A 26,462-nucleotide genomic window follows, 5' to 3' on the forward strand; every position below is an offset into this window, starting at 1 on the left:
AAAAAAAAAAAAATCTTAAAATTTCCCAGAGCACAGATCAAGTGAGGTGAGTAGTACCACATTAAGATGTAATGTACATAATAGGAGCTTTTTAAAATTTAGCTACTAAAAACTAGCTTCTCTGAGTGGAATTATCTTATGTCTGTCAAATTATTACAAAAGGTACAATTCAGTTCAAAGAATTTGGGGGTTACAATGTATTTGTGTAACCCCTTTCCTGCGCCACTGTATACTTTGTTTTATATGAGTGTAAGGTACTGCACTACTGTATTGTGATTTGCAACTTGAATCAATTAGCAAGCAGCCACAAAGTATATCTTATTGCATTATTTGTGGCAGGAGAAGACGTGGGTCTTAAATTGCAGAAATGCTTCTGGTCTGTCTATATATGCACAACATAATGTCATTACACAATTAACTGAAAACATGTATAATTTTACATGTAATGCTTAGGTAGTCATTAGTATTATTTTTTGCTTGGGAGAGATTGCTTCCCATATTATATATTTAACAGAATATTATATGTTTGTGGTTGTATTCAGTTGTTCAGCATTGTGCAGCATGTACAGAGGCGCAACCACGATTTTTTTGTCTGCGGGGGGTGGGGGGCAAGTACCAGGATAAACGTATAATACCAATAATAATAATACGTAATAATAATAAAAATAACATTAATAATGGCATTATTATTATTATTATTATTATTATTATTACTAGTGGTAGTAGTAGTAGTAGTATCTAAGACGTTATTATCCTCATAAATTATGCAAAAATGGGGTATTTTTTGAACACCGTCAATTTCACATTAGCTAATAACATAGTGGTTCGAATTCGACTTAAAACTCTAGGTCCAGTCCCAATTAACCTTACTGTGCATAAAGTGCACTAAAAACACCAACTCAATCAATCAATCAACATTAGCTAATAATGGAAAACAAGCACACAAACTGTATTTTTGAATGGCAGAAAATGAGTGATAAATGCATTCCGAAGATAATTCTTTTTGTACATATAACATGTATAACTTTCATGTACAACATATGTTTTACACATATGCAACATGGAGCGACATAAAATAAGATGATACCATAAGCAACATGCTAACACTGAATTGTGTACATATTCAAAGTATATTCAATACATATATACAACACATATTATTTAAATACATTACATTACAGAAAACAATTATATTGTAAACGAAGCGAGCAAGAATATTTTGAGATCCAATTTTTGCAATTGAAAACAATATTGATTTAATAGGGTGAAAATTATTTCACTGAACGCCGGCATTCTCTCTTTTAGAACTTTATTTTTTTCATTTAGATCTTTCGGCATCCACGGCCGACTCCCGCCGTCCCCAGTTACTGCTCTGAACTTGACGAGACTAAGAAGCGAGCGAAGCGAGCAAGAAAATTTTACGAAATGTATTTTTATTTCCATAAAATTTGAAATTGAGGGGGGTAATTGCTTCTCTGTGCCCCCCCCACAGTGCCCTTGGCCGTCAATAATTCCTCCCCCCTATTTGCCCCTAATAGGGTGCAATTAATATCACGGGGCGCCAAGGCATTCTCTCTTTCACAACTTTCTTTTCATTTAGATCATTCGGCGCCCATGGCAGACTCCCGCCGCCCCCTAGCTACGGCTCTGAACTTGACGAAAATGAGAAAAGAAGAAAATTTTACGAAATGTATTTTTATTTGGATAACATTTGAAATCAATGGGGTAATTGCTTCTCAGCAAAAAAAATGCAGCACATTTGCCATTACTATTAATTTCATAAATATATAAAATTTGCTTCTTCGAACATACGACAGCAATCTATTCCAACCCTGGATCCCTATTTTTGCAAAACAATATTGTTCCTGTTTATGGTACTTCTTCTCCAATTGTAGGTTGGAATTGATTTTCTGTGGGGTGAGATACCCAACTGAAATTCGCCCCTACCAACTGTAACTTCTCTGGATCCGCTACTGTTTTCCAGTTCCGGGATTCGAACCAGGGACCTTTTGCATCATAAAGCTGTGTGCTAACCACTCTGCAACGGAGGCTGGCACTTTGGTATTTCATAAACGTAAGTATTACTTAATAATCAAATTTCTCATTAAGCGTTTCTGTGGCGCCTATGTATGACTCGAAAAGGAACTGCAGTCTGAGACGCGTTGAAGCCTCATTGGACAAACTGCTGGTGGTTGAGCTCCCAGGTGCTCAATGAGCATTGATAGAATACTTATCGCGCTTCAAGCGATATGCTTTACATGTAAAAGAACAACTGGTTGATCGTTATGGTTGGAATCATATTTCCAAAAATGGAGGACATTTACCGATTCTTAAATATCCGCCCGGACGCCGGACAGACACCTAAAAAGGAGGACATGTTCGGATAAAAGAGGACGTCTGGTCATCCTATACAAGGTGCAAGTTGTTTCATAGAGTTTTCGGTGACTTCCGCTAGAGTTAGAACTTCCTTACTCATAGAGCACGTCTCTTATTCGACAAAGATATCCCGGTTGTAGTTTGGCGCCAATGGTGGCAAGTGAGTGGACGTTGCGAGTGTTTTTTTTTTTTTTTTTTTTTTTTTTTTTTCACTTTTTTGGTTTGAAAGTAATTATTAAGGGTTGCGTTCTAGTTGTGATTTTTACATGAAGAAGTGAAGGTAAGTTTCCGTTTTTTTTTATGTTTGAATCACTAATTATTAACATTGATTTCACGGAGTTAATGGTCACTTTCTTTTCTTCGTCCAAGGACAGGACTACATTGAAAGTAATGGCGTCACGCTGGGCTAGTTGTTACATCGTGTACGGGGCATGTTGTTACATTGTAACAACTGAGCCCATACCTTTGAATATTATTTTTTCTGTTTTTCTCTTTACAGAAGGGTGCGAACATACAAGAAAATACTAACGGAGGTTCAATAGATGATACAGTGTATGAAGAAGCAGCAAAGGATGTTAAAGAAAGGAAACTCTCTCTCAGAAAATCTGCAGATATCCATAAAGAAAATTTCATGACACTTCAGCGTTATATGAAAAGAACACAGAAATGTGAGGATGACCGTACTTAAAAAAATAGTTAGACATAGATAGGTATTTTCAGGCGATCTGGAAGAAAAATTAGAACATTATATTATTCACAGTAGCAGGAGCTACTACGGATTGACTTCCAAGTCAAACTCTTGCATATGAATATGCCGTTGCTTATGAAGTTGATTATCCTATAGGCTGGGATGATGAAGATTGGCTACTGAGTTTTCTCAAAAGACATCAAACCGCAGGGACGGCGCCAGGGGTGGACACGGGTGGGCAAGCGCCCACCCAAAAATTCCTGTGCCAACAGATTGCCCACCCAACCAAATTCAATAAGTACATATACTTGGAGATATATGAATAATTCGATATATAAGTGTATTCTGGTGTTCATAACATGTATATTTTATTTGTGAATATTATCTATGCTAGAAATATTCACATATTATCAACCCATAAAAAGCCAATTTTGTCATTAGAAAGGGGAAGTAAATACTAGAGCTATTGAAACAAAAATTGTGATAAAATGAATACTTCCATGATTAAAAGAAGCTAGTAGGCTTAGGAGGCTCAAAATTATGCAGGGTATGATCAAAATTAGATCAGAATTTAGGGTGAACTTGAGGACTGCAGCTCCGGGCCTCCACATACGTATATAAATCCTGGACTGGATATGGTTAATAAATCTACAAATAAACAAATAAAATCATCATCTTAGCCTTACTTCCTCCGGCAACACAATACATTATTTTGACTTTTTAAATATTATTATTAGAATAATTTAATCAAGAAGACTTAGATGGGCAGGCCATGTGACACAAATGGCAGAGGAAAAAATAGTTTACAGGATTCTTGTTGGGAAACCTGATGGTAAGAGACCAGCAGGAAGGCCAAGACGAGGATGGAGGGATAACGTTGAGATGGACCTAAAAGAAATCGGCAAGGATCGAAAAGATTGGATTGATCTTGCCCCGAATAGGGACAGATGGAAGGCTTCTGTTGCTGAAGCCATAAACCTTCGGGTTTAAGTATGCTAGAGAGTATAATATAGTTTGTATTTAGCTCGGCATTAAAATTCCAGAAGTGTCCCTTTTTTATTTCATTACAATTTTTATATACTTGTTATCTTCAAAATTCAAATATCAATATGGTATGCGAAATATCAACTTTATATTCATTCTACTAATAAGAAGGAATCACAATAATCACTACAATACTGCAGTGAATAAATTTTAATAAACCAGTTATGTATGGAAAAAGCTACATAATTATTCAATTTCTAATGAGTGGCTTATCCTATTTAGAAATCCTCTTTCCACACATAAATTTTGCCACATGAATCAGCCGAAAATGTCAACAGAATCTGTAGATGTAGCTGAAGTAGAGAAAAAAAGTTATGTCACGAAGTATCCGGAAGACGATTTTATTAGTTTGTTTTTAAATCCACTTTTATACTCAGATAGGCTAATCGGGACTAAATCTACAGTTTAACGTGGAACCAGTGTGCATTGTGCTTCCACCAGAGGAGGAGGGAGTCGAACACAGGACCTCTTCATTATAATGCGACAGCGTTATGCCTTTGTGGAAAAATATACAGAAAGAACTCGCACCAAACGTGGCATTTTATCACTACAGAAGATGCGTCCATTTTAGGAGGGCGATTGTCTGAGACAAATATTTGAGACTTTCGGAAAACAACATCATTGTTCACGGAATTAGCTGCCTTGATCTACTAATGAAACGCTGTGCAATTGAAACTACCATCTCAACTTTCTGAGAGGTATGAACTAATGCAACTCCATTTTTGGAAGAGTAAGTTGTGGTTGATTTGTTATATTTAACCTTTAAACCTTTCGAAAGTAACCCCTCTCTCGCCGCGGCCTTTGCGCGCGATTTTTAAATTTTTACACTTATTTCAGAAAAACGTTATATCTCTGACACTATTTGAGCAATCTACTTCGGATAACTTTTGTTTGAAAACAAAAACATCGGAGCACGCGACCGTCTACAATTCAAAAAGCCCAAGTGAGAAAAACGGGGTTGGGAGGGGCCAAGTCCCCAAATTTCAATGAAAAAATCTGACGTTCGCCCCCTCTTCTTCCGTTATTTTGGAAAAGGGCGCAAACTTTTGCATTGTTTTCAAAGAATAGATTTTTTGCAACAAAGGGAACTTAACTTCTTTCAAGTCTCTAGTCCTCATACAGGCTGAAATATGACACAATATGTCATATTAGAGAATAAATTAGTATATCTAGGAGACTATTTGAGCAATCTACTTCGGATAACTTTTGTTTGAAAGCAAAAACACCGGAGCACGCGACCGTGTACAAATCAGAAAGCCCAAGTGAGAAAAACGGGGTTAGCCTTTCGTTAGCCTAGGAATACTTCATGGACAATGAACAAAGAATTTGATTTCCGTGTGTGTTTTAAATCATTCCTAAGAAGACGTTCATTTTAATCCAAACATTCAGTGGCGGCGACTAGGAGGACCGGGAAGTGGGGGATGCAGTTCCATCGCCAAATTTTGCCACTTTTTGCCCCCGCACTATGGCCTCTTTATGCTAAGCCTTTTTTACCAAGAAAAAGTATATTGTCTTTGCCCCTCAAATGTTGGCACCCAATCGCCGCTACTGCAAACATTGAGATAGATTTCTCAGTTGTACAAACCTTGTAAGCTAAGAAAAGTGACCCCTAAGGAGTAAAAAAACTCTTTCAGTTAAAAACCCATACGATGAAAATACTATGCTCAGGAACATGCATTTAAATTACGAGAAACTTCACGATTATCTACCGTCGCACTTTCTATCATTGTCAAGTATGTGCCTTGTATTTGCAACACAAACTTAAACCTAATTCACATTTATTTCACTGTATTAACATGCATGAAAGAATGTGATTAGAATGTATGGCTGCGCATGGGTAAACACTTCCTTGAAATGATTGTGTCCATCAGAGACAAAGCGAAAGGAAATGGAACAAGATGCGAGAATAGATTAGAAAAGAATAAAAAGAAAACAAGAAAAGGGAAGGGAAAAGAAGTAAGAAGAAAATCGGGAGTGTAATAGAGAGGGGGATACATACGTCTTACATACACCATATAAACTATATATGGTCTTACATTTATACTGCCCACCCTAATCTATCAATAAGGAGCTTCTGCCCACCCGGTCGAAAATTTCTGGCGCCGCCCCTGTCAAACCGTATCCTTGCAAACACCGGAGACGAGTCTAGCCCGAGCTATGAGCTTCAATGGACACAGCGTTGGCAAGTTTTACGATAATTTGGATGATGTTTTGAAAAGACACGAATTGGAAGCACATAAAACCTGGAACATCGATGAAACAGGGGGTCACAACAGTGCAGAAACCGAGGAAAATTTTTGCGGAGAAAGGCAAGAAACAAGTTGGAAGGATGACCTCGGCGGAGAAAGGGACAAGTGTAACTATTGAGGTTGCTGTAAACGCTATTGGAAACTCAGTTTCTCCACTGTTTACTTTTTCACGCGTTCATTATAAACCTCATTTCATTACACAAGAACCATCTGGAAGCATTAGCGCATCTCATCCTAGCGGATGGATAACTGCAGCAATTTTCTTGAAATTCATGAGACATTTCCATAAACATGTCCCGTCCTCTGTTGACTCTCCAGCGCTTGTTATTTTGGACAACTACGTTTCACACTTATCAATTGCAATGTTACACTTTTGCAAAGAGAGGGGCATCATTCTTCTCTCTTTTCCGCCTCATACCTCTCACCGTCTCCAACCACTTGATCTGAGCGTTTACGGCTCTTCTGACTGGATGTCCCATATCTATTTATAACATTCCCACAATTGTTAGGGAGGTTCTTCCAAGTGCCTTGACTCCTAAAAATATAACAGCTGGTTTTCAAAACGCCGGCATCTGGCCTTTCAATCGCGATGCGTGCTGCGAACAAGATTTCCTTTCATCCGACGTGACTGACGGAAGTCAACACAAGTCTGAACCCCACGTGACCTCAGGAAGTTCCTGTCCAATGAATCAGCCATCAGCATAATTTGTTCCAACGCCTGAAAGAAACCTTGTGGACAGGAAGGGAGAGAATTCAGTCACCCCCGAAAATGTGGGGCTTTACCCTAAAGCTGGTGCAAGGAAAACTGATGACCGTAGAAGAAAATGAAAATCCCTCATCCTTACCAATACACCAGTAAAGGAACAACTGAGTAAAGAAGAAGAAGAAGCAAGCCTTCATTAAAAAGGAAAGAAGATTGCGAACGATCGAAAGAAATTTCTAGCAGATTCTGCGAAAGGCAGTAACCTAAACAAGAGGTTAAGAAAAGTACAGCATGAAATGAATTCAGACAGTGAAGATGAAGACTGCTTGTGTATGTATTATTTGCTTTCATCCGTTTTCCGAAAGTAAAAAGGGGAAAGATTGGGTACAGTCTGTAAGAAATGGGCTCACCTACGCTGTGGCGGAGATGAGCCATTTTATGTTTGCATTCACTGCACATCTGATGTGTCTTTTTCTGATAATGAAGAACAGGCTTAATAACTTTTCCAGATTGCGTTCTTCGGACAAAGTGATTTTATGAACGCACGATATTATTAACATCTAAGAAATTGAAATCTCATTGGTTTTATTTTATTTTTGATCCTTGAAAGTTGCAAGGGAAAAGGTAACAAGTGGATAAAATGTTTGCCTCTCTCTTAATCTTTATTGTTATATGTATGTTTTTACTGTATAAAACTTTGTTGTAACAACGTGTCCCGATACTGTAACAACTTGCCCCACTGTAATGGGCAAAAATGTAACGTTTACAAGTTCATAATGTAAAGCTATTCCACTGGGGAAAATATATGCTTTGCCCAAAGGTATGATGGTTTAATACTGAAAATTTAATTATTGCATGTGCAGTAGGAAGCTCATAAAAAATTCCGAAGTTGAAATTGTAACAACTAGCCCCGGTCTCCCTACGTGCAAATGTTAAAAAGTTGGTTAAAAACGGTCATAATATTTGCTTGAATAAAGTAGGGCGGGGGAGGGCAAATTATATTTTTACCTTGACAGTGAAATCTCCATATGTGGGTCATTTTACAATCGTTACACTTGCCATGAAGTTACTTTTATTTTACACTCATCTACTTTCGTATAAAGGTTTCAGATTAATAATGATAATGTCAAAGAAAATTGTTAAACTTTTTGAAAGTAATTTAATTTTAACTGTAGCTGCTGTTACTGATTGAATTAAAGAGATTGATTATATCAGCTAGAAAAGATAAGTTAATTTACAACGTCTTAGTTTCGAATATTTCATTTTTTCTGTGTGAACGTTGGTAGATTTGTTAAGTGTGCTTCTACATAAAAACGTAGTATCATAACTAAGAGTAATATGACTAGTTTTGTGGTCAGCGGCTGCACCAGAATTAATCATCTAGGGTGCTGTGGGGGTGCGGAAATTTAGGGGGCGCGATGCTGAAAATAAAGAAAACACGAAACACTCATGCAAACTTTGAAAACTGGGGGGTGGTGGGGGCAAGGACAGTTTACTTTCCCTAGGTAGATAAAATTTAGTATAATGCGGGGGCAAAAATAGCAAAAAGCAGTGGCAACTGCACCCCCAATCGCCGCCTCTGATTAACCTAAATTACTGACTGAAATGAAAGTAGGGTGTGAAGTATATAACTTTAGATTGACATCCATTTTCCAGGGAGGCTCTGCCCCCTTGCCCACACCCTGGACGTCCATGATGATATGTATTGAGTCTTACAATCCAAGAAAGTGGTCATACAATGTAAACATTCGGATACACGTTGAAGTCTTATTGAACTATGTAGTCAAATACAAAATGAAATTATCCTTGCTTTTAAAAACAATTTTTAAACCTTTTCAATGTAACTAATGGAGGTACAAAATATATAGTACATTAATATGTACCTTCCGTCTGCCACTTCAGGACAAAACGGGAAGTGCACAGCAACTTTGTCTTCGTTAAAATCTCTTCTGCCGCACTATACCAAGGAACTGTAAAATTTCTTCGTAAAGATTGGGCCTCTTCCTACCAGTTTTTGAAAAAGCCTGAAATTGTTCGTTTACTAGGAATGTTACGTGGAACAAATACACGTTACAACTCTCATTAAATACAATTTTCTGAGCACGACCTGGTGATACCCAATGTATATAGAAGATTCCTTTGAAAGCAGCTGCAATTCTTGCTTCAGTGCGAGGAAGAACAAGCAGGCGGAAAATAAACCGTGAATGAAAAGAAGAAAAAAAAAAAACATAACTCACATTAAGCTATAAGCAATTATCGAAAAGCAAACAGACCACTCAATATGTTTCAGTTGAACGTAGGGGGTACTGAAGGGAGTGTGGAAGAAAATGAAGGGGTGCGCAAGCACCCCCTCGCGCCCCCCTGGCGACGGCCATATTTGTGGTAAAAATTTCTCTGTGATTGGTACATTCTATATGTCCTGTGTGTTCATGATTTTAGACAGACATCATATCATGCATGATGTCGGTAAAAAAAAACAAAAAAAAAAAACGATTAGTTAAATAAAAATGTGCATGAATTCACACTACATTTCATCCCTTTATTAAAAAGTTATCTGCTCCAATCGTTGCCACAAAATATAACTTCAGCCTGTGTTATCTAAATTCAATATCTAAGAAGTCGAAAAGTTACTTTAAATGAAATACAATTAATTATACTCAATTATACACAATTAATTGGTTAACGAGGCGGTAAATAAATAGATTTCAATACAACGGATGATACTTATTGCAGTTTCCTTTATTATTAACATTATTTGTGGTGGATGGTGCCAGTGGGACGAACAAGCTGAGTTTTCTTCCATTCTGTTCTGTATGTAAGCGCTTCCCCGATGGCGCAGTGGTATCGGCGTCGGCTTGTAATCAAGGGGTCCCGGGTTCGATTCCCGGTGGAGGCACATAGTTGTTCGGATCCCACTTTAAACTGTAGGTCCAGTCCCGATTAGCCTTACTGTGCATAAAGTGAACTTAAAACACCAAGTCAATCTATTTTGTATGTAAAACACACTCCACGTGCACTCACTTTTTGTGACGTCACAAGTTAAGGGACGGGGCTTGACTAAGAGGTTGTTTGAGTCTTGTGCGAGAAGTGAGACACACGCCAGAAACTGCGCAGGGGTCTTCGTTATCGCACAACACTACTGCAACCTTGTGTTCTGACGTCAGACAAGGAATGCCTAAGTTGTTAGGTTAGGTCTGTTATATTTGGTTGTATTAGCTTAACCCTTAACAGGAAGTATGATTTTTTATTACATAATTGGAAGTATGTGTCTGACAGACACGGAACGCCGAAACTTTTGTTTCCTTGCAAAGTATTACATAGATTTATTCTTATAATCCAATATTATAAAATTTATTTCAAAATACATACACAACGCAAGTGCTACGTAAGAAAAAATAACTATTATTGAGAAAAACTTTTCTTTTTTTATGAAAATGCAACTTTGTTTGTCTCCTTCCGTGTTTCTCTTGTTTCAGAGTCGTCAAATCAGAGGCAGAGTAACAAAATTTAGAAACGCTTCACTGACATAGCTGATCTAAATATGGGTCTACCCATAGAATCAGTAGAAAATAGGAAAACCATATCCTCATGTCCAGACTTACAAATTGATGTAAGCATAAAAAGAGCTAAAAGTGCCTTTATTTCACATTTATGAGTTGGTCTGTAATTGCTCTTTTGATGCTCTTTGACTTTAATTCTTGTTTTCTCTAATTTTATATTTGTCCACAACAGAATATGATCAATAATGTCGTCATCAAATATTAGAGACCAAATATCTTCCATTTGAGGATTTTCACCTAAATTTCTAACAATCTTTGTCAAGCTTGGAATTCCTCGTATTATATTTTGACGAGGAACACGTCTAGTCTTTGTTGGTTCTTTAGATTCCCAAGAATATCCTTCCTTACCTTGAAAGAAAGCTGGAACGTCATTCTCTTTATTTGTCCTGCAACTTACAGACGAAATACTAGCTTCGATATTACGACAATCTTCATCATCAGTGGAAGAACCATATGTCACAAGAATGAACATGGAGTCCACATCGGAATCATCATCAGAAAATAGATCTTCCATCTCCTCTTCTAGCCCGTCTTCTTCTTCCATTTCTTCCCACATTTTTGAAACCTTGACGCAAAAATTGGGTTCACCCACTTTCGCTACATCGCTTAGTTTCCTTTTCCTAGATGTAGAAGGTCCTTCCTCCATTATAACTAAGTTCTAATCATCAACATCAATAATACTTGTGTGCAAGAAAACTCCACTACTGGAAGTATGTGTCCAAGGGACACGCAAAAAAACTTACGTTATTGGAAGTATGTGCCTCTCAGACACGGTAGGTTACAAAAAACCTCTTATCAGCTAACACACAAGCGCGACCGACAACAATGAATCACACCACCAAACTAAGAAAAAAAAAAAATGAAGGTATTGAGGAGCTCGCTTCACAGAAACATACAGGAATGCCAGCACAACGAGAAAAAAAACCATGCGTGTCTGTCAGACACATACTTCCAGTAAAGGGTTACACTGCAAGTTTATTAATTATGCTAGGGCCAGTTTTTCAATGTCCTGTTAATCTTTCTGTTAACTAATTGCCAGTTGGAGATAACAGCCAGTCTTAACCAGCACCGGGTTTTTCAATGTGAAAGTAACTGCCAGTTAACTAAACCATGGTTTGTTCTCCGAAACAGTGTGTTGGCAATTCTGAAGCACGGAAATTACTGGAAATCGATCTGCGCGCCATCTGTTAGTATAGTTTCAAACCACGTCGACTGGCACACAGCCTTGCGTTTAAATATAGAACTACAAGCACGCCGCGCTCAAAAGCACGTTATTGCATTGTGAAACGATAGGAACAATGGCTGCTTATCCATTTTGTATGCTTACGAAATAAATTAACGAAATACAGCACTACAAGTTTGGTTTTCTTCTAATAAAAGCCAATTCCACATGGGGGAAATGATGTTATGAGGCGCAAGCGCAGATACTTTCTTGTAGAAGAAGCGTGAAGAACTCGAAAGTCGAGACATTAATAATAACGGTTTGTTGATATAAACACTATTATTATTATTAATATGTAAATATTGTACATTTGACTGCATGCTTTGTACCTCTCTATGCATGTTGTTGAGCGAAAAACCTGATGTTAATAGTAAGGATGCTTTCTAAACTTCTAAAAATAGAAGGTACGAGTAAAAATAATTTTAAAATTTACTCTAATATTAATCCGAGAAGATCATTCAACAATAAAGCGTGAATTAAATGCAACACACGTAATAAATAATTGACAAGAAAAAAAATACCCGTGACCAGGACTCGAACTCGTATTACAAAACAACACGCTCCGAAAGGTGGTACCGCTAACCACTACACCAAATTACCGATTGGAGATTGTCCCGCCTAGTAGACCAGATATCGCGACCACAAATTCTCTAACACAACCTTACCAAACGAATTCTAGCAACTATGCTGCTTAATTTCCATATTTGCATGGATGTTGGTAAGCTCTGCCAAACAAGACGAGTCTTTTTCTGTACCAATTTAAAAGTTTTATGAATCATATCTTGTTTAATCTGACAGTGAAGTTGCGAGTGTGGAACTTCGATAGCTGCACGAGGCATCCATGTTGCATCGTAACTTCCAGTTAGGCTGGTAACTGCAAGAAGAAGCACCAGTAAAGATAATCGCTACCAGAGTTCCAGTTACGAGCTAACTGTACATTGAAAAACCGAAATTTTCACTAACTTCCAGTTACGTGCTAACATGAACCTTAACTGAACATTGAAAAAACGGCCCTTAGAGAACTAACCTAGCTAGTCTAACCTAACAAGTTGGGCATTTAGCCTAGAAATAAAATGAGCCTCTAGTGACGTCAGAACGCAACGTTGCAGAAGTATTGTGGGAAAAGGCAAACCCCTGCGCCCAGGGATAGCGAAGGACATACAGTAGCGCCGCAGTACCTGATAGCGGAGAACGCATGAAGTTGTCCGACCGAGTCTGAGGGAAGTAGTTTTGGTTTGCTTTTGAGAAGAAGCGAATTTGATAAGGCGCGAGGTTGTAACAGATGTGTGAGATCGACGCGAAGGACTGTTTTGCAATAACTAGTTTTTGAAGCCAACAGCGTGAGGGTGCATTGCGTTGTCAGTGTGAACTGTGTTACTTTGGATGAGTGTGAGTGTCCTGTTCTAGTGCAGCTAAGTTTGTTGTGTTTACAGCGTTATGAATACCAGGTAAGCAAAAACTTTTTCATTATTCATCATCTTGTTTTGCAAGTGAAGTAACTAGAATATTTCCATTATTTCGTGACCTTCCTCTTTGAACTTAGAAGAACAAAGTGACGGTGCTAAGATAAATGAATGAGGAGGTAGAGGGGTGACGATTGGGATATTTTCCCAGAGGAAGCATTTAGTATGCACCAAAATACCACCATGCATAGAACATTTGGGCAAAAAGCTAATTTCTTAACCAGGCGCGGAACCACGGGGAGGGCAATAGGGGCGTTCGCCCCTCCCAACTGCTAGTTTGTTCAATATATTATGCCTATATGATGCCTAATATATTTAAAGACTCAAATGTTTGATCACCAATTTTAACAGGTTCGAGAATATTTTTTAAAGTTTCATTTCAATCCACTTTATGCTCATGACTGGCTAATCGGAACAAACCTACATTTTAAATTTTGATCCGAACCACCGTGCAGTATGCCTCAAAAGGAGAGAGGGAGGAATTATGATAACTAGGGAACGGAACTTTATGTGCTAAAAAACTCAGAAATATTTTTATGTGTCATAAATGTTAAAAATATGTGATAAAAACAGGAAAATATGTGACACTAATAAAAACATTTGGTAACAAAAACAAAATACATGCATTTTAAACACCTGAAAGCAGTTTCTAAATGCTTACCTCTTAGCGAGCTATTTTCTGGAAGAGTTGCAGTGGATCACCATAGATTTTTTTCTAAATTCTCCATTGTAAATCTGTGACGATTATCTCTAAAAAGCATCTTATATTGTGAGAAAGATCACTCCACGTCACAAGAAACAATTCTTGCATATTTGAAGCACGAAATGACACTAACGCTGAAGTTTTCCAAAGCTTCCTCTTCCTCCATTTCATCTTCCAAAACACGTGCAATTTGTCACAAAGTTTGAAAACCTTGGTTTTTCCACCAAAATTCTGTACATTTAGACATTAGCACTTGTGCGTTAGATCCGGTGAGTTCTTTCAGTTTCGTTCCTACTATACGGACTTCACCCACGGAAGCTGCCAAAGTGTTCGCGGACGATTCAAGCTTTCTTATGGAATTAAAGAGAAAAGACAGGTTTGTTGAGATGTATGCAATTCGACTTTTAAGGAGGGATCCTTCAACAGTTCTTGCAGAATTTCTATAGTCTGTCTTCTTTGTCGAGATAATTTACAAGAGATACAACTTTTTCAAAGTTCTGGGCATAATATACAGCTGCATCCAACCAAGTGCCCCATCGCGTAACTACAGGTGTAAGGGGAAGGGGAACCTCAGGACATTTTTGTTTAGAAATGTCTATTCTTCTAGGTGACTCGATAAAAAATTTCTTCCCATTTGAAACCAGTTTATCGACATTGGGATAAAGAGCTCATATCTTTTCACATATTCTATGCAACTCATGAGCCACACATGTAACGTGCACCATTTTGGGGTAACTAACGGCAAGGCCTACTGCAGCTATTTTCATGTAAGCTGCAGCATCTGTCACGAGGAGAAGAACATTGTCAAATTTTATGCCTTCCGGCCACAATAGCTGCATTGCTTCGTTAAAAAGCCTTGCTATCGTTACATGTGTAGCCCCAGCCAGCTCTCTACACACTAACAAATATTTTTTCGTTGAGACAGTTTCGTCATTATTTAGCACTCCCACAATCACATTTCCCACAATTCTACCGGTGGAGTCTGTAGTTTCGTCAATACATACCCAAATATTTTGATGCGCACATTGTGAGCGAATATGTTGTAAGGTTTGCTCGTAACACCTGTGCAAATACGTTTCTCGCAACGTTGATTCGTCAGGCGGTTCGAAGTTCGTATATATCGCGATAAAGTTTCGTAAGTGAAGGTTCTTTAATTTGAACAGTGGAATATCTGCGGACACAAAAGCTCTGCACAAGTCCATTGAAAAAGCGGACAATTTTGACGGTTCTCCAGAAGTAGATGGAGTTTGTTGCCCGATAAGTGCCTGTCTGCCGCTCAAACGCGAGGAAGCAACAACATGCTTGTTGCTATCTAAATGCTGCGTAATTTGCGAACGTTGGTCAGCTGTGATAGATTTACCATACGGTTGGCAAAATAACATTTTCCCCAACAGGATCATAGGCGAGGCGCCAGAAGTCTGCCAGCGAGCGTGCTCAAAGACAAAACAAACCTAGCACTCTCGATATGAAAGAGGTGCGGAAAATATAAATTTTCCCTTCGAGGATTTCGAGGTAGCTGAAGTCAATGAGCGATTTTATGTATTTAAAATGAAAATTCGCAAAATATGTATTTACATACATAAAACTAGAAAATATGTGTTTTTATGTAAAATAAAATTTGCTGTGTTGACATATAAGGCTATGATCAGAATTTTGGCAAAAACGAGGGTCTCTATCTTATGGCAGAAAAAAACATTTTTTTACCTAAAGTTCCGTTCCATAACGACATACAATAATAACCGTCTATTCTAGGACTGCACTAAAAATATTACCCTAATCTCTAAAACATGGAAGCTAGCTTGGTTCACGTTTACAGTAGCTACTATATATAGTTTATAAAACAGTGAAAGTGTAGCTTAGCTTTTCAGGGTTCGAATCCCGGCCAGGGCATGGGTGTTCTATGTGAGCGTCCCATCATTAATTTCATCATATCATCCTTACCTTCGCGATTAGCCAAACGTTGCAGAAATTCGATGTAAAATAAACCAAATGAATGAATCAAGTGTAGCTTAGCATTACTCCTCTGTAAGGTTAGGTACCCGAGTTAAATTCGCCCCTCCCAATTGTAACTTCTGTATCCGTCACTGTTATTAACTTAGTTTGTTCTTGTTCGCTAGAAAGAGGAAAGATTTGATTTTTGATTTGATTTGATTTAGTTTATTTTACTTCGCGTTTTGTGCCTCTTAGCTAATTTGCGAAGATGGGGATGAGTGATGAAATGATGAAACTGATGAATGGACATTCACAAACAACCAAGCCCGACCAGGATTCGAACCCGGGACCCTTGGCGTCGCAGCGCGATGTGCTAACCACTTTTTTTTCTTTTTAAATTTTCTTTATTGAAATTAGCTACTACTTACACAAATTTTACATTTGGACGTCAATTTCAAAGTATCACATGTAGGAAATTTGCATACAAGGCTTTACAGGTTATCTGATCATTGTGATAATATTGTTCATTGGCATAGAATTTGAATGACAGTTTTTGTACATGAGGTTGGTTGCCAAGCACATAATAGACGTAATGTCCTATGAGAAATTGCACTGCACGTGTTCTTGTGAGAGGAAAATACTGAAACTCTGGAGTTAATAAAATGGTTCACAGTGAAGTCGTTCGGGGAGCGGCGGCATATGATTCCAAGTAACGTCTTAAGGTGTTTCCAATGTTCCACGACTGTCACACATGTCGTCAGTCGATGCACTAAGGTGTCGTCCTGTGCACATTTGGTACAATGGGAGTTGTCTGCCATAAGGTATCTCTGCAATCGTACTCTAGTGACGATAGCATCGTGTACAGTTAAGTACCATATGGAGCGCACTCGATTGGGGAGGTGGGTCGCGGCTATGTTTCTCCACACGATATTCCAGCGCACACTGGGGAATAATGGGACAATACGCTGAATATGTTTCATCCGGGTTTGCAGCATTTTTGATAGAGATTTGACTGTTATATCAGAAGGATCCACACTTGGAAGGAGCATCAACATGTAACAAATTTCCACTATGGTTGTTCGTAAATAGAGAAATTTAGTGGGTATAACACCTGGGTAAATTGGGGCACATAGTTCCACTTCATCCAGCATGGAGCGTAGCACACGAGCCGTAATGCTATCTTGATGCTGGACCATCATGGTGATATGGCGGTGCAAAAATAAGGCTTGCGCTTGTCGGTCGATACTCAGCAGGTTTAGTCCTCCAAGGCGAGTTGGTAGGCATAGTGTGTTATGAGCTACATGGAACAGGTGACCGTGCCAGAGAAAGCGTGTGATCATTCTCCGGATTCTCGCAGCCGTTTGGGTAGGCACGGGTAGTATTTGCGCCACATACCATAGTTTCGAGAGTGCATAAGTGTTGACATATTTGATTCTAGCGCTTAGTGACAGTTGGCGGAGTCGGTTGAAATGTAATACTGCTTGTATTTTGGGCACTATGGTTTGAAATGTGTGGTTGGAAGTCTCGACCAGATTTCTCGAGAAGTAGATCCCGAGTACTTTCAATACGTCCGTCACGCTCATTGGGACAGATTCTGTCCAGTTCCATGAAATTGTCCCCAAGGGTAGTATTTTTGATTTTCTCAGGTTGAGACACAAGCCTGTATTTACTCGTAATTGTTCCAAGATTTCCATTAGGTTAACATAATCCTGATGATCACGCACCGCCACTGTGACATCGTCGGCGTATGCAAAAACTCGGTAGGTCATGCCATACGCTTGTATTCCTTGTAGTCGTTGATTTATTTGGTGTAGGAAGGGACTAAGAGCTGTACAGAAGGCGAGGAGTGAAAAGGGGGCAACCTTGCCTAACAGAGCGCTGAAGAACAAACGGCGAGGATAATGTTCCATTTACACACAAATGTACCCGAGCCTGGGTGTATAGGCTCTTTATCGCTTCTACGAAGGATTCTCCGCATCCAACCTGAGTTAAATGCCGAAATAGATAATGATGATACAATGAGTCAAATGCTCCTTTGAAGTCCAGGGCTACTAGAGCTGCTTCCGAGTCAGGGGCTTCATTCATTACAGTAACGATGTCTCGTATGCTAGTGAGAACGGTAGTTATATTGCCATTAGTTCCGTGCACAAATTGATGAGGGCCTAGTAGGGTAGCTGCATAGTGTTGTAGTCGGCGCGTTAATATTCGTGCCAATATTTTATAATCGGCACATAACAAAGTGATGGGGCGAAAATGTTCAGGTGTTAAGGGATGTGTCACTTTCGGGATTAAGACCATGACCCCTGTCGAGCTTGTACGACCTAACTTCTTCTGCGCAAAACAGGCATTGAGCCACCGCATAAGCAGGTCTGCCACGGTAGGCCAAAATGTTTGAAATAATTCAATCGGTAGTCCGTCTATGCCCGGGGTTTTTCCTTTTTGAGCTTGTTGGATGGCCGCTTCCACTTCTTCCTTAGTGAACGGTTGGTTTAAGATGGCTTCATCTTCCCCTGATAGCGTGGGGATATCGGGGTATGTCACGTGTTCTTCTTCCGCCTGGGGTGCCTTAAATTGTGCTGCAAAGTGTTCATATAGGCATGCACGAATGTCCGAGGGTTGTGTGAGGCATTCGTTCCCTTGTTGCAATCTCGTTATGAGTTTCCTTTTCCCACTTCGCTGTTCTGCGCTTACATGGGCAATACTGGCTTGTTCTTGGGGGTCAATTGTTGGGAGACGACTTCTCACCACGAAACCTGCCATTCGCTCGTGGTGCATCCTTAGTAGGACCGATTGTATGCGTTTCAGTTCATGCAGGACTGGGTCGCCCCGTATGAGTTGTTCCGTCAACTCGTGGAGTACGCGATAATAGAAGTTGTATTTCTTATGGAAATCCGTGTGCATCATACGTGTGTATGCTATACAAAAATGCTTGATTGACGGCTTCAGGAACGTGTCCCACCATGTGATGATATCAGTTTGGCGCCTGCTCATATTTTCCCATCCCTTCCACTTTTGTTTGAAGGCTGTTCGAAATTGTTCATCTTGAAGAACCCGACTATTAAGTTTCCAGTATCCCCGTCCCCGAACTGCAGTTTTGGCGTCCATTGCCATGTCTAGTTGCACACTGAAGTGGTCGGTGAAGCAAGTGGGAAAAATCTTTACAGATGACACTTTGGGTAATAAGTTCGCACTTACATAGAAACGGTCTAATCGACTGGCCGAGTCTGGACGTATGAAGGTGAATCCTTCCAGTTGTGGGTGCTTGGTTTCCCAGACATCTTTTAGGTGAAAGGCCTCGACCAGGGTAGAGAGACTAAGGGATGAGTTAAACCCTGGATATTGATCTTGTCGTCGTAACACACAGTTAAAATCCCCAGCAAGGACAATATGTTGGTGGTTGCCCCCTAAAGCTGTCGCCACTTCTGTTGCATAGAAAGTGTTTCGTGCCTCGCGGGCCACTGATCCTGAAGGCGCATAGATATTACAAAACCAGATTTTACCTATTTCGACGCACGTAATTCGCCCAGAGGGATGCAGGAAAGTTTTGTTAACAGGTATACCTTGTCGTACCAAAATGGCAGTACCTGTGGCGTTGTATGTGAAATTATTATATATAGTGTAGTCGTGGCCACATGTAAAATCGTCTGTACCGACCTCTTGAAGGAAAAGAAGATCGAGAGCACTTTGCTTTATATAATCAGTCAAGGCATGGTGTTTGACTGTAGAGGATAGTTTGTTCAGATTTAGTGTCGCAAAATGATACACGGGAGCCGTCATATAACACACTAATGATATAAACAACCAAAACATTGCATGTACTTACAGGTTTCCTGAAGACTCGGTATTTAGAGTGGTCGTCATCGTGGGGTTGGGGGGTGTTTCCAAAGGGTTGGGCACAATTGGGGTCAGGGTATACTTCACTGGCGATGGTGAACGCTGTTCGTTCGTTTTCTTCGCCGGGTGGGTGTGATTCTGGTCCGTGCTACGTTGCTTCTTCCTCTTCTTCTTTCCCAGTATGGGTGAAGATGGGGTCGGCAATGATGGGGGTTCTAGAGTCAGGTCCATGTTTGTCGTCTGCGAAGAATCTGCATCTACTGGTGGTGAGTTCTCGATGGTTTCCACAGGAGTCATATGCGTGGTATGGATACTTAGCGGCATGATTGTAGTCTCGTCATTGGCAGATACTGGAACCTCCATGGGATCGACACTAGGCAAGGTGCTGTTTTCTTCGGTCGGTGTTAAAGGGACATCCTGTATTGTATCGGAACTGGCATCTACGGTTGATTCAGTTTGCGTCTTGGTTATTGGAGCTGGAAGTACTGTCCGATCATTGTGTATCACTTCTTCAGCGCTGTTGAGGTTGAATGGGGCGGGTCGCACTCTCCCTGCGTACGAGTTATCACTTGTGCGTGCTGTTGGCCTCTGGCGACTAGGGCATTGGTTAAAGAAGTGATCGACCGCGTCACAGTAGGAACACGTACGCTCTTGACCATTGTACGTGACCCAATATCGGCCGCCACTGATCGTAACATATGAAGGTATCGCACGGGACAAGTTCATCTTTACTAATTTTCTTCCGGTTCTCACTGGGTATATGTGGTCTTTCGAATACGTTTCGTCATCAAGGAATATCACCTGTCCGTAGTTAGTTAGTACAGAATATATTGCTTCATCTGACATTTCACTCGGCACGACATGCAGCCGCACTATCACATGATTTTCATCTGCCCACGTCATTATCACTTCATGTTCGCCGTCATCGTCATTATACATATACACTCCTTTCGACTCGCGTATTAACTGTTCACCCGTTACTTTAGACAATAATTTCACAAAAACACATTTTCGATAATAGTCTACTTCTATACTTACAACCTGTTCTGGTTTCAGTTTCAATTTCGTACTTATCCAGCGATGTAGTTCATTTGACGCTGGCTTATATCTCACGTCTCTAAAGTTCAATTTCAACGTGTTCACTCGCTTGATGGCCATTTTCAAGACTTCAGTTTTGTTCGACTGGACGATTACGTAATACACGCGCGCTGTCTCAACTACAAGCTACGGGAGAGAGCACCGATCCAACTTCCTCCTTCCGCGGTTCGCGCGAGACTTCTGACCACTCGGCCACAGGGTCGGGCTAGAAAGGGGGGAAAGAGACGAACTGGTCGAACGCGGTTATCCGCACACCCCCCCCTCTCCATCCCCCGCTCCCTCTGGTTCTGCTACTGGATGCACGCATTTTAACTTATTTCTTGTGGTACTTTTTCCGACTGCAGCGACCAGTGGGCAGTGGAGGCTCGTGGTCTGGTTCTATGGGTGTGCACTTTAGTCTCGCGTCCAGAAGTGTTATTTCATCCCTGTAAATTCTCGCACCCTTTTTGCGTACATAATGATGCTTAATATATTGGCAACCCAAGTTTTGATCACCTTTTACTGAAAATGAGGCTATGACAAAGTTATATTTCATGACTTTTTAACACGGATTTTTTACAAATTTCAAATGTTCAGGAAAATATCCAGCCAATCACGAGAAGAGCGATGTCATTGTGCAATATGTAATTCAGCATCGATAATCTGACAAAATCTCTCAAAACATAGAAATACCGATCTACTATATCAATACTATTGTCGATTTGCAAAATATTTCATAAAACTTCCTCCTCCGCTCCGCTGATATTATTGAACAAGGAGAATAATAACATTGGCGTACACCAAAGAAGCCGATCCAACTACCACATGGAGGAAATCAATTGTAATCTATCTAGGTGTTGTTTATTTCTAATGACAGACTGATCGAACCAAGCAAGTCAAGCTAAATCAAGAGAATAATGAATCTTAAAGAAAATTACAGTACTGACTCAGTTCACACTGCCCTGCTTCGTACTTCAGAATTTTTCCTTCCCTTCCACCGTATTCATATATTGCTGCAGTTGCTACAGGCTCAGTAACAGACACACACAATGCAAAACAGCTGGCTGATTGATGTACGCTCCCTTCGCGTTGATAATTCGGCTACTGCGCCACAGAGACAGTTTATTTTGGCCAAGATGCACTAAGCAAAGGCAATATGAGGCATGTTTAAAACACCCGTCTCGCTTTCAGTTGCCCTCCTCACCTTCCCCTTTTCTTCCCCTGACATGTTCGGGACAGAATCGGAGGGACAATATACCATCTCTACTCTGCCACACGATCTCTAATGGAATGGGTTAGCAACACTACATTTGCTAGCACACCGATCGCTGCGTTCAAGGCTTTCCTAAATGATGCGACCTCCCCTCACACGGCGCTGAAGCCAAAAGACCCAATCAGCGTCCTCTACGCGACTGCTACAACGGCGTCATAGGGAGCGAAACTAACATTGTGTTCAAGCCCCAAGCGCGGATCGGTCTACGCAGGTTGATATCACTGATGGCAGGCTTCTCCACCATCTCCCTTGCTGGAGCGGCGTGGGAACACTTGATGTTTCGAAGGAAATAGAGTTCAATAAATAAGTATAATAATAATGATTTGCATTACAGATTTATTTGAGTGTGCACTTGCGAATATGCAGAAGCCGCTACTGGCAGCGGGACACATTGCACGCTGTGCAGTAGAAAACATTTCCTGAGCCATAACGCACTTAGCGGTTGAATACACGAGGAAAAAGCGTAAAAATCACCCTATCACTTCACAGTCACCAGACTAATAAACGGGCCACACAATACAAAACAAGTACCTTTATCACTTCACAGTCTCTTGAGTTGAGTTGGTGTGTTAAGTCCACTTTATACACAGTAACACTAATCGGGACTGGACCTACAGTTTAAAGTGGGATCCGAACCACTTGTACCTCCACCGGATATCGAACCCGGGACACCATGATTACAAGACGGCGACGCTAGCACTGCGCCATCGGATATGCCCTTCACAATATCCTGTCTACTTTCAGAACGTCCGTAAAAACCAGTTTCTAGCCCCCTTCGTAGCGGGTGTCTCAATAAAGATGTATCAGTAATGTGTGCGCATCGAAGGCGACTAGTTTGAACACCTCCTTAAAAAGAATTTCGCTTTTAAAATAATTACGGAAACTGTTGTGCACTTGCTTCACCGACACTACGATGCCGACAAACGACTGCGAGTGTATCGCTTGCCGATTTCGCGAACATTGACGCGGCGATCTATACTTCAATGGATTTCTCTTTGATTGATTGATTGATTGAGTTAGTTTATTTTACTTCGCGTTTTGTGCCTCTTGGCTAATTTCCGAAGACGGGGATGAGTGATGAAATGATGAATGGACATTCACAAACAACCAAGCCCGACCGGGATTCGAACCCGGGACCCTTGGCGTCGCAGGGATTTCTCTTTGTTTGAGCACTGTAAATATTCATGCGATACATACTTCAAGTAATGCTCCATCAGTTCCGTTTGTTTGATATTTCTCTGACGCAATATTCATCAGAAGCCAGTGCCATAGTCAAGATTCTAGAGGCTTGTGTACGAATATTTTTTCAGAGTGAGAAATTCCAGATACATACACAGGTGTAAATCGACTTGTAAATTTCTGGGTGGGCAATTGCTGACAGGGTGGGAGATGCCCGCCCTGGGTTTATCTAGGTGCCAGAAGATCAATGATATTCGGTTGATGGAAGCGATTTAAGACTAAAACTTGTTTCTTTTCAGTTTTGCGTCATGATTCGTGTTAACACACATTACGAGAACTTTGTGGGAAAATTGGCAACACTGAAATCGCCTGACTGCCATCTTTCCAGACTGTTCCTCGAATCCTATCGACCCAATATGTTAAATTCTCCAAAATCGCACTTTGGCCCCCAGATGAGAAATCGCCATATCCTTCATTCGACCAATGGTCCACCGTTGCTGATTGAAAAGATCATGTGCTTTTTGGACCTTCATACTTGTATGTGAGGTTGTAAACGCTGACAGATGTTCAGATAAAACTTTGAAATGTCATGTAGAATACCCCCCCCCCCCACTTCAAAGTTACGTATGGAAGCTGGCGCGAATTTTAAATTTGTACACTTATTTGACAAACAATGTTATAACTAGTAGACTACTTGACCAATCTACTTCGGGTAACTTTTGTTTTGCAGCTAGAACATCAGGGCATGCAACCGTGCATGAATCAAAACGCCAAAGCCAATAAGAGGGGTTGGATGGGCCGCGGCCCGCAACTTTCAATAAAAAATCATAAAAATCGGAAGTTTCCCCCCCTCTTCCCCCGCTATTTTTGGAAGGGGAGGCAAACTTTAGCCTTATTTTCAAAGAATGGTTTGACGTTTTAATTTCTACACGGTTGCATGTCCTGATGTTCTAGCTGCAAAACAAAAGTTATTCGAAGTAGATTGGTCAAATAGTCTACGAGTTATAACATTTTTTCGGTTTTGCCGATGCCTTTTGGCGCGAATTTTAAATTCGTACACTTATTTGACAAAAAATGTTATAACTCGTAGACTATTTGACCAATCTACTTCGGGTAACTTTTGTTATTCAGCTAAAACATCAGGCCAATAAACCGTACAGGAATCAAAACGCCAAAGCCAATAAGAGGGGTTGGGAAGTTTGCCCCTCTTCCCCCGATATTTTTGGAAGAGGAGGAAAACTTTAGTTTTATTTTCAAAGAATGCTCCTTTCTCAACCGAATGAAAGTCATTTCATGTTATTGGGTGCATTACATTATAGAATATGTGAAGAAACTCCCCATTTTTATGATTTTTTTTCATTGAAAGTTGGGGGCCGCGGGCCACCCAACCCCTCGTGTTGGCTTTGACGTTTTCATTTCTGCACGGTTGCATATCCTGATGTTCTAGCTGAAAAACAAAAGTTACCTGAAGTAGATTGGTCAAATAGTCTACGAGTTATAACATTTTTATCAAATAAGTGTACAAATTTAAAATTCGCGCCAAAAGGCATCGGCAAAACCGAAAAAATGTTATAACTCTAGCTGAAAAACAGAAGTTACCCGAAGTAGATTGCTTAAATAGTGTCCGAGACATAACGTTTTTTTCTGAAATAAGTGTAAAATTTAAAAATCGCGCGCAAAGCCGGCGGCCAGAGAGAGGCTACATGCGAAAACCCGCTCGGCGACTAAGAAGCCAGTGTGCCATAGTCAAGATTCTAGAGGCGTGTGTACGAATATTTTTTCAGGGTGAGAAATTCCAGATACATACACAGGTGTAAATCGACTTGTAAATTTCTGGGTGAGCAATTGCTGACAGGGTGAGAGATGCTTGCCCTGCCCTGCTCTTCCCCTAGCTGCTAGAAGCTCAATTATATTCGCACACCCTTGGCGCCGCCAAAATAAGATCCTTAGGAAAATCTTTGGAAATAAAAGGGATGAGGAGACAGGTGAGTGGAGAAGGTTACATAATTTAGAACTACATAATTTGTATTCATGTCCAGATATTGTTAGAATAATTAAATCAAGAAGACTTAGGTGGGCAGGACATGTGGCACGAATGGGAGAGGAAAGATTAGTTTACAGGATTCTTGTTGGGAAACCTGATGGTAAGAGACCTGTAGGAAGGCCAATACGAAGATGGAGGGACAACGTTGAGATGGACCTAAAGGAAATCGGTAGGGATGGAAAAGAGTATATAGATCTTGCTCAGGATAGGGAAACATGGAAGGCCTGTGTTGCTGCAGCCATGAACCTTCGGGTTTAAGAAGGCTAGAGAGTTAGTTAGTTAGTTGGCGCCGCCCCTGCCACTTGGCTAAGCAAGAGCTCAACATATTTTAGTCAGGTTCAAGCTTCTGTTTCACTCAATGGCCGAGAGATGAATCACATTGAAATATGCTTGCATTTCTACTTCGGTAAGCCTTACTTGGAACTTGTATTGTTCTCTGTAATCTTATGTAAGCAAACGCCGTGCAAGGAGGAGTCAACCGCGTCACTTACTCACCCGCTGTCGTCGCAGAAGTAGCGCCGGAAACGAATTGGAAGGGAGAATATTTTGGGAGGGGTCGCATTATAATGACTCCTAACAGGGGTGCCCATGCCCCCCAAGGCTCATGACGAACTCCCTCCCAAAACGTAGAACATCCCCCCCCCGCCGTTTATGGCGAATTAATTACTCAAATTATTTTTGTCAGACAAAATTTGCGGAAAAATATAATACCAGAGGTGCAACCACGAATTATTGTCTGGGGGTGGGGGGGGCAAGTACCAGGATAAACGTATCAATAATAATAATAATAATAACAACAACAACATTAATAATGGCTTCATTATTATTATTATTATTATTATTATTATTATTACTACTACTACCAGTAAAGCGACATAAAATAGAAAATACATATGCAACAGGCTAACACTAAATTGTGTACGTATTCAAAGCTTATTCAATACAAATATACAACACATATTATTTACATATATTACATTAGAGAAAACAAGCAGAGTGCGAGCGAAGCGAGCAAGAAAAGTTTTAGATCCAATTTTTGCAATTGGAAAGAATATTGATTAAATAGGGCGCAAATAATTTCGCTGGACGCCATGACATTCTCTCTTTTACAACTT

General features: G+C 40.2%; 1 protein-coding gene across 2 annotated transcripts in view; it reads left to right on the plus strand.

Moving 5' to 3' along the window:
- The first annotated feature begins 13,057 nt into the window (after positions 1–13,057).
- LOC146004036 (uncharacterized) overlaps positions 13,058–26,462 on the plus strand; it is a 119,051-nt gene continuing 105,646 nt past the window's right edge. For both annotated transcript variants that reach the window (XM_083142614.1, XM_083142615.1), the window contains exon 1: positions 13,058–13,290. In XM_083142614.1, the coding sequence (XP_082998740.1) occupies positions 13,280–13,290 (11 nt within the window). In that variant the 5' untranslated portion in view covers positions 13,058–13,279. The remainder of the gene's footprint in view (positions 13,291–26,462) is intronic.

Source organism: Lepisma saccharinum, chromosome 21, assembly GCF_977018435.1.
Source record: "Lepisma saccharinum chromosome 21, izLepSacc3.1, whole genome shotgun sequence".
NCBI lineage: Eukaryota > Metazoa > Arthropoda > Insecta > Zygentoma > Lepismatidae > Lepisma > Lepisma saccharinum.